The sequence below is a fragment of the Heloderma suspectum genome, chromosome 6 (genome assembly GCF_057233095.1).
Source record: "Heloderma suspectum isolate Gila_16-S chromosome 6, 16-S_ref, whole genome shotgun sequence".
NCBI classification, from domain to species: Eukaryota; Metazoa; Chordata; class Lepidosauria; order Squamata; family Helodermatidae; genus Heloderma; species Heloderma suspectum.
Genome location: NC_139463.1, coordinates 56,596,823 through 56,613,949, shown reverse-complemented (window position 1 = coordinate 56,613,949; position 17,127 = coordinate 56,596,823). Strand labels below are relative to the sequence as shown.

Here is a 17,127-nt window from a genome sequence, read left to right as displayed (position 1 = left end):
ATAATGGGCTCAAGTGACAGGAAGCCAGATTGCGGCTGAACCTCAGGAAAAACGTCCTGACTGTTAGGGCAATACGACAATAGAAGCAATTCCCTAGGGAGGTGGTGGGCTGTCCCACACTGGAGGCGTTGAAGACGAGGCTGGACAGCCATCTGTCAGGGATGCTCTGACTTGGATTCCTGCACTGAGCAGGGGGTTGGACTCGATGGCCTTGTAAGCCCCTTCCAACCCTACTGTTCTATGATTCTATGATTCTAATTAGCTGTAAGCAAACATGCTTACCTAGGCGCCATCGACCCTTTCTGAAGTGGATATAGCCCTGTTGCATTTGATGCATTCAGATGAAGTGTGGGGTGAGGCTTCTGTTTGTCAGTTTCTTCTGGGAAAACAACTTCTGTAGAAACTTAACAGGAGAGAATCTCCTTTCCTGGTATTTGGTAAGCAGGTGGACCTGGCAGACGTAGCAAAAGTCCTTGCTTACTTCTTACATTGCTCTCTTAATCTGATCTCGAAGAGGTATTAGAGGTAAAATAAGACAGACACAGTGAGACCCATCCTGAGCTCTTGCAGGAGGAGGAGAGCATGGAAAAAATCCCAAACAAAAAGTATGTTTGTAGTATGGTATCTACAATACTGAAGGGGCTGCAGTGGCTTAGTGGTTAAGACGCTGAACTGCAGACTGGAAGGTCGGCAGGACAGCAGTTCGAGACCCGAGTGCCGCATGACGGAGTGAGCTCCCGTCTTCAGTCCCAGCTTCTGCCAACCTAGCAGTTCGAAAGCAAGAAATTGCAAATAGATAAATAGGTACCACCTCGGCGGGAAAGGTAACAGCGTTCCGTGCACCTCGGTGTTCAGTCATGCCGGCCACATGACCACGGAAGCGTCTTCGGACAGCGCTGGCTCTTCGGCTTAGAAATGGAGATGAGCACCACACCCTAGAGTCGGTCACGACTGGTTGGGGACACCTTTACCTTTTTTTTCCCTCTCATCTCATGGGGGTTCTCCTCAAGTATCAAAGAAAAAATGGCTTGCATGCATACATACAAATGTGATTAAGACAACCAAGGTAAATCAGTTGACTGAATTCAAGTTTGTCCCATGCCAGGGGACAGGAAGATCCATGGGATGGGGAGAAGGTGAAGTCATGTGCTCTTTGTGAACACCCCAAGGAAAGGAGGCAAAACCTGCAACCGTCTTCGGACAGCGCTGGCTCTTCGGCTTCGAAACGGGGATGAGCACCGCACCCTAGAGTCGGACACGACTGGTTGGGGATACCTTTACCTTTATCTACAATACTGAACCATGCTCCTTGCTCATTCCTAATACATCTGGAGGGAGGTGATGACTACTTTGTTCTTCCTCGGTGCTTTCTGCAAAGTTTAAAATTTCTTGTCTGCTCCCATGCAAGGGATATCTACTGTTTGTGTTTCCACTTATCTAAAAAGTGCTATTTAGCCTCACAACTAGGCACATTCAGACCAGCACCAGTTTGCATGCTCTGATGGCTGATGTTCTCATGGGATGGTCTGCCATCTGCATTGCATCCCTATGTTCTTTCTCCAGATGCACTCGATTCCTTATGAGTATTGGGTACAAAATCTTTTAACCTCATTAAAATAACACAGAATTCTGATGCCTGCCCTCTTAGCTATTGCCCCAACAACTTCATTATTGGAACCTTTTCTTCAAGGGTGGATCTGTGCCACTGCATCCTCACACTCATTCACTTTAGACATGTGTATGAATTTTGTTCCATTTCTTAACAGAATCAAAACCTTCTTGCTTCTAGACCCTAAAGTAGGGGTGGGCAGCACATGGCTCATGAGCCACGTGTGCCCCCACACACACCTTCTGGTGTGGCCACCACCATGCTGCTGAAATTGCTACCATGCCAAAAGAACCAGAAAAAAATCAGCTGCTTGCCACCAAATTTCAGTGACAAATTCCTACACAAGCTTCCAGATTACAAATTTAGTTTGGAAACAAGCTAAATTTGTCACTTTTAACCCTCCATAGTGGTTTGCCACCAGAGTTCAGTGGCAAACTGCAATTTCCCCCTGGTTTTTTAGCCAGCGCAAGCAGCAGCTGGAGTTCAGGCCATGGGGGGGGTGGCCCCTGGGCCCCTCAAAGTTGCCCACTCCTACCCTAAAGCCTGTATACTTCATTATCCTGTTACAAGACACACTCTCTTTTGATAAATTGGATTATTGAGAAGTGTGTAGATGCAATTGTGGAATTTCAGTATTTATTAAGAAAATTAAAGCCATTGGCTTTAATGTGCGCCCATGGGAAATGCACAAAAGATTTGTTCTGAGGCAGTGAGAGTCAAACGTAACAATAGCTAGGATGGGCACAGCTCTAGTCAGTAGACACATTCACTCTGAATATATCTGCTTCACATTTTGTTGTTATCTTTCTATGTAATCCATGTGTAGTCATGTAAAGTGGCAAATGGAGGGGGCATGCAGGGAAAGAAGTTTGAGGGGAAATGAAAACAAATACTGCCCCCCCCCCCCAGCCCGACTTGGATGGCCTTTCTCAATAAAGGTCACCATGCAGGTCCTTGCTTTGTTCTAGTAGGAGGTTAGGAATTGTCTTGGCTAAGAGAAAGCAACAGAGCTTGCCTTCCCCAAACCAGCCAAAGGCGCCACCAAGGAACTATGGAGACACCATCGCTCCCTTCCAGCTGCAGTTGGGATTTGGTGCTGGCTCCTCTTGTGTGCCCTTCTCTACTGAATTCCATGGAGCTGCTGAGGAAGGAGGCCTGCCATTACGTCTCAGTGGCTTTCAAAATGTGCTGCAGGCCTCCCCAGGGTACGCTTGCCTGCTGGGTGATGAAGAGGGGGACCTATCACCCACCCAGCTTCCCCACATATATCCCACTCTTACATGAAGCTCCTAGTGGTCCCTATCCAAGAGAGTGACCAACTCCAGAACCACTTAGCTTCAGCAACGCTGCTGTACCAGATATTAACAGACTATTTGCTATACTTCATCACTAGTAGCTGTTAGTGCAGGGGTGAGCAACTTGTAGCCATCCAGATGTTTGATTACAACTCCCATCTTCCACCACTGGTTAAGCTGGCCAGGCCTGATGGGAGTTGCGGTCCAACGTTATCTGGAGGGCCACAAGTTGCCCACCCTTGCATTAGTGGATTACATCCATATTGACTCGATCTTGTATTCAGTTGTGCTTGCACGATAATGTGATGCACCCACAATTTCTTGCATTTCTTGGTCCACTAGCCTCACTTTTAAAATGTTTTTTTCTTTCTTCTCTCTACTCATCATCACCATTATTATTTACTACATTTCCATAGCCAAAGCTCTCTGGGCAGTTTACAGACGTTAAAACATTAAAATGCAATATAAGAAGTTTAAAAGCCATTTGCATAAAAGCACACAGACAATATACACAAATAACATATAACTAAAAACAACTTTGAACAGTCAGTCATAACCGAAGCAACATCCAGGACCGATTAAAACTCATAATGTGTGGCCAGATGCCTGGGAAAAGAAATAGGTCTTAACCTGGCGCCGAAAAGATAACAATGTTGGCAACAGGCAGACCTCATTGGGGAGCTCATTCCACAGATGGGGGGCCACCACTGAGAAGGCCCTCTCCCTCATTGCCACTTCCGAGCTTCCCTTGGAAGAGGCACTCAGAGGAAGACCTTAGATGCTGAACATAGAGTAAAGGTAAGTTCATTTCTGGAGAGGCATGCCGTCACGTATTGCGGTTCCGAGCTGATAGGGCTTTATAGGTTAAAATCAACACCTTGAATTGAGCTTGGAAGCATATAGTCAGCCAATGCAAGCGGGCCACAGTCGGTCTTATATGTACACAAATAACATATAACTAAAAACAACTTTGAACAGTCAGTCATAACCGAAGACACATCCAGGACCGATTAAAACCTTGTAGTCCCACTTACCAATCTGGCCGCTGCATTTTGCTTGAGCTGCAGCTTCCGAACTATCTTCAAAGGCAACTCCATGTAGAGCGTGTTGCAGTAATCTAACTTGGAGGTTACCAGAGCATAGGCAACTAAAGCCAGGTTATCTCTGTCCAGATAAGGGTGTAGCTGGGCCACCAACCAAAGTTGGTAGATGGCACTCCTTGCCACTGAGGCCACCTGAGTCTCAAGTGATAAAGATGGTTTCAGGAGGACCCCCAAACTAGGAATCTGCTCCTTCAGGGGGAGTGCAACCCCATCCAGAGCAGGTTGAGCACCCTCCATCCACCAACAGCATCTCAGTCTTGTCTGGATTGAACTTCAGTTTATTAGCCCTCATCCAGTCCATTGTCACAGCCAGGCACTGATTCAGCACATCCACAGCCTCACCTGAAGAAGATGAAAAGGAGAAATAGAGCTGCATGTCATCAGCATACTGATGACGGCACACTCCAGAACTCCAGATGACCGCACTCAGTGGTTTCATGTAGATGTTGAACAGCATGGGGGACAAAACTGATCCCCGTGGAACCCCATGATGGAGAATCCACGGGGCTGAGCACTGTTCCCCAAGCACCATCTTCTGGAACCGACCCTCCAAGTAGGAGAGCAACCACTGCAATACAGTGCTTCCCACTCCCAGCTCAGACAATCGTCCCAGAAGGATACAATGGTCGACGGCATCGAAAGCCGCTGAGAGATCAAGGAGAATCAAAAGGGTTGCACGCCCTCTGTCTTTCTCCAAACATCAGTTATCATACAGGGCGACAAAGGCTGTTTCTGTGCCAAAACCTGGCCTGAACCCTGACTCTTAGGGCTGGATCCAGATTTAGTCATACTTAGAGTAGACCTGTTGAAATCAGTGGGCTAGTTAGTTATTACTAGCTTTTTTCATTGATTTTTCTGCAACAGACACACTACTAGCCTTTTTCTGTTCACATGTTTTCCCCCATCTTATGAGCCATCATTGGGGGCTCATAAGTAATGGAACGAAAGGCTGACAAGCAGCTGCATGGCCAGGTGCGGCCTGTTTCCTGGGTGCCCCATGACCAATCAAGCAGATCAAAGGCCTGGAGGTGGTTCTGAGTGTTACATTTGCATTTGGTAGCTGTTCACTGGAACTCCCAACATGAGGTCCACAGAGGTGTCCATGCGAGTGAAGGAGGCCATCATTAGGCTGAGGAAACAACATAAACCCATCAGAGAGATAGCAAAAACAGTAGGAGTGGCCAACACAACGGTTTGGAATTGATAGAAAAATGAATTTTAAAAATCTGAAAGAGTACATCTCAACCTTCAAATCAGTTTATGCTGCTTGAATTTACATACCAAGCAAGATGAACTATGGTCAAAACGAAGTGAAATTTTGCTTTGAAAAACACTTGAGTGCTAATTTTTTTCATGTAGTGATTTGTGGTATTGCTTGCCTGAATCACATTTTTAGAGCACCTTTTCCCCACCCATTTGACATATGAAGTGTACTCGAAATTAAAATGTTTCCCAGAAAAAAAAAGTTTTACATCTATATGCATTTTTTTGGTGGAGGGTTATATAAACTCATAAGAAATGAAATCTCACTGTGATTTCATAATACCCCATTGAGTTTAGATCAATATTTTATAGAACTAATTGGAATAACTAAACCAGGATGGAGAATCTGTGGCCCTCCCAAAGTTATTGAACTACAACTCCTGCCAGAACTGCCAATGGTTAGTGTTGATGGGAGAAGTAGTCCAACATCATTTGGAGGCCGCAGTTTCCTCACTGTGGATAAACTCTTTGACACAATGGCTGCTTTTGGACATCAAAATAACCTATGACAGGTTAATAAGCTACACACAGTAGCTTATTTTTGAAACAGCCCACAATAGCCCTCCACACTACTGTGCTAATACATTACTGTGAGTAACTTATTAAGCTACTGTGTGTGACTTGACTCACCCCACCCCCTGTACTGCTGCAGTCCTCCCGCCCGAGCAGTGGCGCTGTTTCACCTCTAAAGTGCTGGAAGTTTGAAGTCAGGAGGCACCTGATCCAACATCAAAAACCCACGTGACTACTTGCCAAGGAACAAAAATCCCAAGTGCACCAAAAAGGGGGTAGGGGCTATAAAACCTTGGGGGTTTGCAGGATCAGGACAACACTTTATACACAACCTCTCCTAGTTGGGAGGCACCCAATCCAGCAACAAAACCCTGCGCAATTACCCCAGAGGAGCAAAAATCCTGAGTGCACCAGAAAGGGAGTGGTGTCTAGAAAACCTTGGAAGGTAGCAGAAATGGGACCAAACTTCACACGCAGCCTCTCCTAGTCAGGAGGCACCTGATGCACCATAAAAACTCTGTGCAATTACCCCAGAGGAGGGAAAATCCCAGGTACAACAAAAAGGGGGTAGCACAAATAAACCCTTGGGGGTTTGCAGGATTGGGACAAAACCCTCAATTGTGCATTTCCCTCCATAACCCTTGCTGGCACAGGTGCCTTTATTGTCTTCAAAATCAATGACAAGGGGAGTTGCGCATTTTACCCCACTCCCCAAATATTGCTGGCAGATCCACTTCTGTTTGCTATAGCACTACAGCAAAATTGTGCAAAAGCCCTGGCATAAAGCCTTTATTGTCCCAAAATTGCTATAGTGCTTTAGCAATACAGTGGAGTTGCATATTTCACACACACACACTACTGGCAGAGCCACTTCTAAAGCGCTAAAATTGCACAAAAGTGAAATTGTGCATTCCCCACCCCCATGGCCATTTTGCTTCTCAGAAAAGTGACCAGAGAAGGAAAAAGGGGGTAGGAGCTATAACTCCCTGACAGTTTGCTGGAATGGGGCGAAATTGCACAGGTGGGGTGCCCTCATGGGAAGCCTCCAAATACTGTAGTGGATAATTGTGCAATTTAGCTTCTTCCTGGAAAAGTGCGCAGTTCTTCCCCTTTTCCCCTATTTCCCAAGTTGCGCAGTTTCAAAGTAGTGATCAGGGAAGCCTGTCATTGTGTAACTTCATTGTAGTGGGGTAGCAGGGTAGCGTGAGGCTGTCATTGTACATGGGGAAAGCTGTCATTTGTAGCTAGCCGTGGTATCAGGGAAGGCTGTGCTTGTTTGGCTGCAGTTGTCCCTGGGCTGCTTGTCAGATCTCGGAAAAAGGGGCTCTGCAGGCTGGAGCAGAGTGGCCACGGCAGTTTTGGCTGCTCTTGCCAGCTGACTCTGTAGGCGGCTGGAATAAGCCACGGAGAGCGCCAGACAACGCAATAACCCGCAGTGGGCTAAATAACCCTTACTGCAGAACGTGGGTTATCAGAGTGGGTTATTTTAGGCAAATAAGTCATGGATTAAAAAATTCTCGACAGACAACACAACAACCCATGGTGGGTTAAATAAGCCACTGTGGCTTATTTAACTCATTGGGGGTTATCATGTCGTCCAAACCCAGTCAGTGTTAATGCTTCCAACCACATTCATCTGGTGGCAATGTGCAGACCTCCTTTCCACTTGATTGTTTGCAAATACACTCTCAAACTATAACATTGAAAAGCTGATGGCATTCTGGCTACACAAATTATATTGCAGTTGCTAACTTCTCCTGCAACAGTCTTTTTGATCATCCATCTTTTGTTGATGAACTGTAACAGACATAAAAAATGAGACTCATGTAATTCATATTTCCCCATCTTTGTTTTCAGCTCTTTGGTGTCATCATTTGAGAGTGCATTCGCAAATAATATATTAGAAAGGCTATATATTGCCACCAGGGCAATGAGGATGGAGGGGTAAAATGAAAACCTATGTGTCAGGAGGGTGCCCCTGCTGCCTTCTGAAATCCTCAGGTAGCCTGAATCAACACGCAGACAATAGGGCTCTTTTCCAAGGCTTTATTTCCATTCAACCTAATGAGGCTTACAGATGCTAATTGCAGATGCTAATTGCTTGCTCCTAGGAGTGAGACTTAAGAGAGCTGCCTACTCGGGGTTCTAGCCTTAGAAATCAGTTGATCTCCGTTTGGAGGGTCAGGTGGGAAACCTCTGAAGTTAAGGGGTAGGAGGAGAGAGTCCACCCCTTTCCCATGGGGCATTGGGGCGCTACTGTTGCCGTCGCGCCAAGTGGGCTGAGCGCCTCCTCTCAGCGCCTGCCATCTCCCGCTTGACGCTGTGCCGGTGCCTAGCGTCCAGAAACTGCTGTTGCGCCTCCCTCTCCCTGCCAGGGTCACTATCACTCTCAGGAATGTGTACCGGGAGGGGCTGTTCCCCCGGCTGCGCCTCTGAACAGCACGCAGGTTCCTCTCCCATGGTTTCTATCTCTTCCTCAGAATCAGAACTACTTTGGGGCTCTCTGGGCTCTGATCCAACCCTGACACTATGAAACAATAATGACCAGCACCAAGAATCCTCTGAAAGTGATTTACTGGATGTGCCAAATGCAACAACTTTCTTCAACTTTTTTTCAGTGTTCTCATATTATCCCTTAGGTATTTGAGTTCTAGATCCTGTGAGTATGTGTTGTTCATTGTACTGCTGAGGAAGACCTATCAAGTATATATACATTCAGTTTTTTAAATACAGATCCTTATAAACTTTGTTGTTGTTGTTCAGTCGTTCAGTCGTGTCCGACTCTTCGTGACCCCAAACTTACCATCATGTATATTATATTGTAAGATAACCTGGCTTATAATTGACATTTGTTGTACATAGATCATTGCAAGGTATTTTTGTTTAGCTCTCATATTTTGTTGATTTATATTAGAAGTTTATAGCTGAGTTTAGTTAAGAGGTCTCTAGTAGTTTGTCTTATTTATTTATTACATTTTATTTATATTTTATTACATACAGAAAAGGGCTTTAATTCAGTGGTAGAGCACATGCTTTGCACACAGAAGGTCCCAGGGTTCAGTCTCCAGCATCTACAGGTAGGGCAGGGAAGGACTCAGGAAACCCAAGAGAGTTGCTGCCATTCAGTGTAGACCAGCCTTCACCAACCTGGCATCCTCCAGATATGTTGGACTACAATGCCCAGCATGATGGGAGATGTAGTCCAACACATCTGGAAGGCACTAGTTGGGGAAGGCTGGTGTAGACAATACTGAGCTAGATGGATGAATGTTCTGTTTATATCCCACCTTTCTTTTATGTTGGAATTCAAGGTGGTATGTCTAAGGTCCCTATGCAGGCACTGACCAGACCCAGGCATGCTTAGATTTGGCATAATTCCTACGTCATATGCATTAAAGTCATACTCTTGGATAAAGTTGGGCCCTGAAAGATCTGTGTTAGAAATCCTGAATACATCAGTTCTAGAGATGACGTTAGGGTTAACATTAGATGCTAGATGAACCTGCAATGTGACAATATTTAAATGTCTCCTTCTGTCTAGAAGTACAACTCTCTTTCTCAAAGTATGAGGCACCTCCCTCATAAAGAGAGTGTGCCATGAGTAGAGATCAGGAACAAATGAGTACCAAGATGCTCACAGAGCAAAGTTTTCAAGATGCCTCAAGCAAGTGATTCAAGCTCCACACTGTCTGGGAAAGCAAAAATGCTTTAGGATCATGAGTCAATCTCATGTGAGGGATACTTATATCCTTAAGGAAAGCAGAAAACATTCAGCTGATCTAATAGAAAGGAAATATTACTTGGTCTCATGTTTCATCTCCTCAGCCTGTGTCTAGTTGTGGCAGATCCATATGTTCTGACAGAAGACAGTAAAAACATTGAGTTCGGGGGGGGGGGTGTTTTCTGATCCTGGTGCCTGTTACAAAGACCCCAAAATAAATATGATAAAATTCAGACTAGTTAACTTAGACATCTGCACAACTCCAAAAGTTCAATGTGGATTGCAACGTATTTCAAAATCAGACTTTTAAAATCAACATGTAAGGCACAATACCCATTCAGATAGCCTCACAAATAGCTTTTCCCCATGGAAATGCCATGCTCACCTGTGTCTGTAAGAGTGAATGATCCATAATGAAAATGCAAAAAGCTAAATGTGCGTGTCGTCTTTTTCCCTTGCAGATGTTCTCAAACAACGATGAAGCTGTGATCAACAAAAAGCTTCCCAAAGAGCTGCTGCTTCGGTAAGCTCCCTTCTAGTTTGCTCAAGGCTAGAACAGGAGTTTTGGTAATAACTGAGTGAGCAGGGACCATGGTTGACTGCTAGTATGGTGTAGTGGTTAGAGTGTTGGACTGGGACTTGAGAGAACTGGGTTCTAGTCTCCACTCGGCCATGAAGATCACTGGATGACTTTGGGCCAGTAACTGATGTCTCACAGGGTTTTTGTGAGGATAAAATAGAGAGGAGTTGGATCACATACGCCACCTTGGTTCGTATGACTTGGACTTGGTTAAGCCACTGTGGCTTAATTTACCCACAAGGGCTGTCGTGTTGTGCCGTGTGCCTGCGTGCGCCATTTTTGCATGGTGCCCATAGGCACCCAGCTTGCTGTGTCATTTGAACCCAGGTGGTGGGGATCATTTGAGGGTTAGACAACCCCTCAAACAACCCCCACTTCCAGGGTTTGCAAAACATGACAAGCCACAGTAAGCCCGGTGTCTGTGGGCACCATGCAGAAATGGCACCTGGCACAATCCCCCTGCAGGTAAATTAAGCCACGGTGGGCTATCATGTTGTGCAAACCCGGCCAATGGACGAAAGGCAGGATATTAATGCAACAAGTAGACACATTTTAAAAAACAACAATCCTGCAATGTGGAGAGGTAAATGCCACAAATTCTGAAAATAGTGTAGGACTATGCAAATACTTCCCAAATCTTTTGCTCTGTTGGGTTAGTTTTGTGGATTGTAATGCTTTGAGCATCAGCAGAAAAAAAGTTAGACATCAGGCTACCCATAATGCATTATGCACTTCTAGTCTAAGAAAGATATGGAAAAAAGCACTGAACATGCTCCAGTTACTGAATGACTTGTGAAAATGATTAGGTATAACTGCTTAACAGGGTGTTCGGTGTTGCGCTGGGGATGGCTTGCCTTGTTCAACTGACTTTAGTAACTGCCACATCAGTAGAAGTGACATGAATATGAAGACAGTGATTGTGATGAATAGGTTCATTGGAACTGCTTTGCCTGGAAGAAGTTTCATTATTTAACTTAGTTGTATTTGTTTATTATTTACTAGTGAAGATACCCAGCTTCGTACAGGTTGGAATAGCCCTTAGTTTGATACAGCAAAGGCCTCAAGCAAACTTACACAGCTGTCAGAGTTGGACACATTGTGCCCACCCCGTCTGAGTGAAGCCATGCCCACTGGCACCCCTAGGCATAGCTCCTGCCATGGTGTACTTCTGTAGTCCGCTGAGGGTGGGGCCTGTCCACTTCATTTGCCCGGGGGGGGGGGCAGTGCTCCACAATACCAGGGGAGGGAGAAGCCATATAACTCTTGTCTCTTGGCCTACTAATCTCTCTAGCTTCAAACCCTATCAGGAAGAAAACTATGAGCTGGTTAGGGAAATTTGCCACCTAGTGTTTAAAGGTGTAATTGCAGGCTTCAAACATTTGGACACATTAAAATTAATTAGAATTAATTAATGCATTTTAAAAACCAAAGAACCTTCAGGTGCACATCCCTATGATTCCCTTAGTATGCATGCCAAGTTTCAGATATCTACGTTTCACAGTCTTGTTGCTATCGTGCTGATAGACACACACATCCTCTATTATTATTATTATTATTATTATTATTATTATTATTATTATTGATAATATGATTATGTATAATAAATGCAATACCATGTCCCTGGACCTGCATATTTTTAGACCTTCCTTTACAATTAATTACTACCCACTGGGACATTACAAATCTGAAAAAGAAAAGTTTAAGGAGAAATTACACTTACCTGCAGATTAGACACAGCTGCCATTTTGAAATGTAAATTTGAGGGTATTCCTGTGCTTCCATTTTGGCTGATTATGTTAATCAGCAATAATTTCTGAGTGGAAAACACTTTCAAAGACTTCTGTTATCATTTTGCTCTCATCAAATTGTATTTTTCCTAGACTATTAGCAAAATATTTCTGTGCATCACCACCACTACTTGAAGCGACAGCTTCAAGGATAGGACTATGTGGCTTGGTTTCCTTTGGATGAAAGAGCACTGGAAATTTATGACGTCCTTGTAATCCGTTTGTTTATAAATGTACAAGGAGAGCTTGCTGGAAACAAGTAGACTCCTACAAACAACACAGCACAAGAGTTAATCCTGTTCCAAATTCCAAAAGGGAGCAACTGTAGCCACCGTGCTGCACCTTCAGCCAACTCATAGCTCAAAATTCTCATCTCTTTGTGTGGCCAAACTGAAATTTGTTCCAGACATTTTTATGCTCTTCCCCCTAGCTTCCAAAAGTAGAGGGAGATAGATTTCCAGCCACGTTAACATTATCTTGTAATGACCCTGACCATCCAGTAGTGGTCCAGTGATAGGCACATTCACAGTGATCTGGTTCACATGACACGATAGCCCACCATGGTTTAATTTACTTGTGGGGACTGTTGTGTTGTGCCCGGCGCCCACCATTTTTGTATGGCACCATGGGCACCCACCTTGCTGTGGCTTGTGTTGCATGAACCCAGGCATCGGGTTGTTTGAGGGTTAGACAACCCTCAAATAACCCTAAAACAAGCCATGGTTTCACACAATTTGAGAAACCATGGCAAGTACGGCACCCACAAGCATCATGGAAAAATCATGGGCACCCAGCACAACCCAGTAGCCCCCACGAATAAATTAAGCCACAGTGGGCTTAATGTCGTGCAAACCAGGTCAGTAGCTACAGGCAAATTCATAACTTTATAATAGGAGAGGAAGCAATTTATTCTTAAGCAAAAAGAAAAGAATCGAGACTGGGATTCCTACCACCACGAGTAGCCATTCCAAATCACTTCCTATCTCACAAACATCAGCATTATTCTTTGATCATTCAAAGATAATATTTATATCTATCCATGGACATTGAAAATGCCCCGTCTTTTGAAAGGAAAAAGAACTGAGAGGTTTTGAGGAACCTGGTGGCTTTTCTAGAAACCAAACTTGGTGATTACAACAGTGCAGTAAATTATCATCCCCCATTAAGACATACTGCCTGAGAACTAGGGAGTTAGTTTTATACAGTCAGAATTAGAAGCTAAGGCTGCATTCCTGTGCACACTTTCCTAAGAGTTAACCCCACAAAACCTCTTGAGTTTTTCTTTTATTTTCTTTTTAAGATAGGACATTTCCAATCCTCATGAGCACAGTGGGGCTTATTTCTGAGTGAACATGCTTAGGATAGCATTGTGAGGTTTGTAGCTGGTACTGGGTAGTTGAGTGAGAATCTGACTTGAACATGGTTCAGATTTAATCTTGGCCACAGCATCATTGGTTGGCCTTGGGCAAGTTGGTGCTCTCTCTTTCTCAGCCTCAGTTCCTCACCTGTAAAAATGGGAATAATGATGGCCTACTTTGTAGGGTTGATTTGAGGATGAATGAGAGATAGATGGTAAAGTGTTATATATTTGTTTTATTTAAATATTTATACCCCATATTTTGGTTCTACAGTCATATTAGATTTGATGGTTAATTTAATTAAGTTGCATTCAAGCTAGAATTTGATCACTGCTATACTGTTGGAAGTAGAGGTAGACAAATGAGTTTCTGGTCCATGTCACTTTTGGGTGCGTTCTGTTCAGTTTCTACATTAATCTGCAAATTTCTTTTTTTAATCTTCATAAAAAAATTTACATATAAATACATATTTTCTCTCAAAATATGCATTTTCCAACACATTTTGATACATTTTTTGAGTTGAGAACATAATTGAAACATTCAGGTAGTATGGAAGTTGGTGGATAACTTAAGTTCTGATCTGTACATTAGCATGAACAGCATATGGATCAGGTCAATTCCTATTGGAATTCACAAAAATTGAATTATCCCTACTTGGAATCACCATTAAATATGTCAGTTCTGCTGTGCAAATGAGGTAGCTTGAAGTTGTTGCACAAATGAGATCAGGAATTAAGAATAAGCATAGTGTAAACTAAAGAACAAAAAAAAAATTAGTAAAGGTGAATACTATTTTGTATTAGCTTGTGCTAGTGCAAATAGAGGTGTGATAGACTATATTTACTTTAAAGTTGATAACTGGAAAAAAGTAAGCTGTAGCATTGTGGTGAATGTGAATATTCTAGGACTATTACATTAACATAGATTCATTTCATTTTCATGGCTCCACTTGGTGAATGTTTTCCTTGATCCTACAATATTCTTATTCAGAAAATATAAACTAAATATGATGGAAGAAGTTGAGCCAGTCTCTCAAATCTTGATTTATGGAATTAGACTGTGAAAGCTATAGTGAACTTGTTTCTTTCCTTTATTAGTAATGAAAACTGAGATCAGGGCTTGAAACATTTGAGGCTCATTTCTGCTGCCTAAAACTCAAGGTTGTCATTTCTGCCTATCATTTTGTGACTCTAACCTGTCTAATCTTCCTTCAGGGCTGCAGGTTATACCAGTTTTACCTTCTCCTTTCTTGATTAAACACCAGCAATTTCTTTAGGGTGTATATTAGCGAGCAGCAGCAATCACCTCCTTCAGTGTAAGTGGCGGACACTTGTGTTACAAGTGAAATCTGAGAACAGATGAGGTGGTAAAATAAACTTGCTCATCTCGTTAGTTTGTGTTACAGACATAGTGGATCAGTAAAAGGTTGTTTCACATTATGGAGTTAAATAGCCAATTCTGAATGTTTTCAGCATAAGAAAAGCTGTGCTGGATTAGGCCCCAAAGCCTGTTTAGTCCAGCATTCTATTCACACAGTGGCTGACCAGCTGCCTCTGGGAAGCCCACAAGCAGGACGTGAGTGCAAAAGCACCCTCCTGCTCATGTTTCTCAGCAACTGGTATGTAAAGGCACACTGCCTCCAGTACTGGAGCTAATATGTAGCCATCATGATAGTAGCCATCTCATCCTCCATGATTTTGCCTAAACCCCTTTTAAAACCATCCAAGTTGGTGGCCTTCCATTATTTAACTAGGCACTATGTGAAGGAATATCTGTCCTTAATCTCCCACCATTCAGCTTCATTGGATGACCCCAGGTTCTAGTATTATGAGAGTATCCACTTTGTCCACAACATGCATGATTTTATACTCTTCTGTCCGGTCCCCCCTCCCCCTCACTAGCCTTTTTTCTAAGCTAAAAAGCCCAGATATTGTAACCTTTTCTCATAGGGGAGTTGATCCAGCCCATTGGTTATTTTGTTTGCCCTTTTCTCACATTTTCCAGCTCTGCAATACCCTTTTTGAGGTGACCAGAACTGTACATAGTATTCCAATTTTCAATTCCTTTCCTAATGATGCCCAACATAGAATTTTACCTTTTTCATAGCAGCCACAGTTATCTTTTTCTTGGCCAGGCATTGCCAGCTAAGACCCCATCAACTTATATATGAAGTTAGGATTTTTTGCTCTGACACACATAATCTTACACTTGCTTTGGAGCTCTTCACAATCCCTTTTTTGTTTTAATTGCACTAAATAATTTGGTGTCATCAGCAAACTTGTCCACTCCTAAGTCCAGATCATTTATGAACAAGTTAAAAAGCACTGGTCCCAATGCAAATCCTTGGGGGACACCACTGTTTACATCTCTCCATGTGCCATCACATACTGGCCGGTAGATAGCATCACCTGGGGTGGCCTTTCTCTCTACCTTATAGCAGAATAGTCAATAAGTAAAGCCTGCTTGCTTCTTATTGATTGACTATTACAAAAATTTGCCTCAAGTCTAGTGCTTAAATATTTGATTCTGCCTCCTAAAATGTTGATGCTGGTTCCTAGGATTTTTTCCAGCTTCCGTGCTACATTAACATACAAAAACAGATGTTAGGCCAGAGATGGGGAAATTCCAGCCTGTAGGACCTCAGGCAAGGCCCCTCCTGTCCCCCTAGCCCCACACCTGAAGGCTAGTAGGGAGAGGAATCCTCACTGTTATCTCCAGTCAGTGATAACAGTGGTGATTACCCTTCATGCACCACTCCCCTTCCCAGTTGGGAGTGGGGGCAGCATGCTAAATGCTTCACCTGATCTGGGAGAAATCACAGGGCAGGTGAAACTGCACAGGCTGGGGCACTGCCTGGAGGAGCGCTTGTCAGCTGGCATCTCAGTAAGGGTGCTTCAGCCGGGGGCTAGATGATGTGAGGAGCCTGCCCCTGGTATCCTTTAGCTCGCGGAGGCCTGGCTGAAGTCATCTGCCCAGGTGTGTGATCAGGCTGGTCCAGAAGCTGGAGCTAGTGCAGAATGTAGCAGCTCGGCTGTTGTCAGGAGCTGCCCCTTTTCAGCATGTAACTCCTTTGCTGAGGGAACTGCACTGGCTGTTTATTCACTACTGGGCCAGGTTTAAGGTATTAATATTAGTGTATAAAGCCCTAAACAACTTGGGACCAGGATACCTGAGAAAGTGCCTTCTTCTTTACCAATCTGCCCGGTCACTGAGATCATCAAAGGGCATGTCCCTGGTGGTTTCACATGGACCCATGGACCAGCTGGAGTCCACCAGGAAAAGAGCCTTCAGTGTGGTGGCCCCCTTCCTGTGGAACTCCCTCCCTTTGGCAGTCAGGCAGGCGCCAACGTTGTGTTGCTTTTGGCGCCTCCTGAAGACATTGTTATTTCAAGAAGCCTTCCTTGAGTGACCAGCCATGGTTGGAATCTGTTTCTTTTGAAATGATTTAATTGTTATAATATCGTGTTTTATTATTTTATCCGTTGTTCACCACTACAAAGTCTTTGATGTGGAGCAGTATATAAATATTGTAAATAAATAAAATAAATGAATAAAATAAAATTTTGTATTTATTTTCCTAATGTACCTTAGAAAACTCCCAAAAAGTGTTTACTAAGGTTCTTTAAAATTAGAATTACAGAGATACCGGTATGTCTGTATTTAAATGTATATGCTTCCTTTGTTCCCAAGGGGGTGTGCAAAATTAAAACCATAAAACACAATAAAATAAGAATAAAATATCAACATTTTACCAATTAAAAACAATTAGCACCATCTATACAATGGCATCCAATAAATTAGTTCCATTAGGCTAAGGTGAAAAGGTAAACCTTTAGGGCCTACTTAAAGGCCTGTGATGATGGAGCCTGGTGGACAGCAGTTGGAACAGAGTTTGACA

At 43.6% G+C, this 17,127-nt stretch overlaps 1 protein-coding gene across 2 annotated transcripts in view; it reads left to right on the top strand.

Annotated features, from left to right (window-relative positions):
• The window catches only part of FBXL20 (F-box and leucine rich repeat protein 20), a 106,530-nt gene that overhangs the window by 28,113 nt on the left and 61,290 nt on the right, over window positions 1-17,127 (top strand). For both annotated transcript variants that reach the window (XM_084804490.1, XM_084804491.1), the window contains exon 2: window positions 9,966-10,027. In XM_084804490.1, coding sequence (XP_084660616.1) covers window positions 9,966-10,027 — 62 coding nt within the window. The remainder of the gene's footprint in view (window positions 1-9,965; window positions 10,028-17,127) is intronic.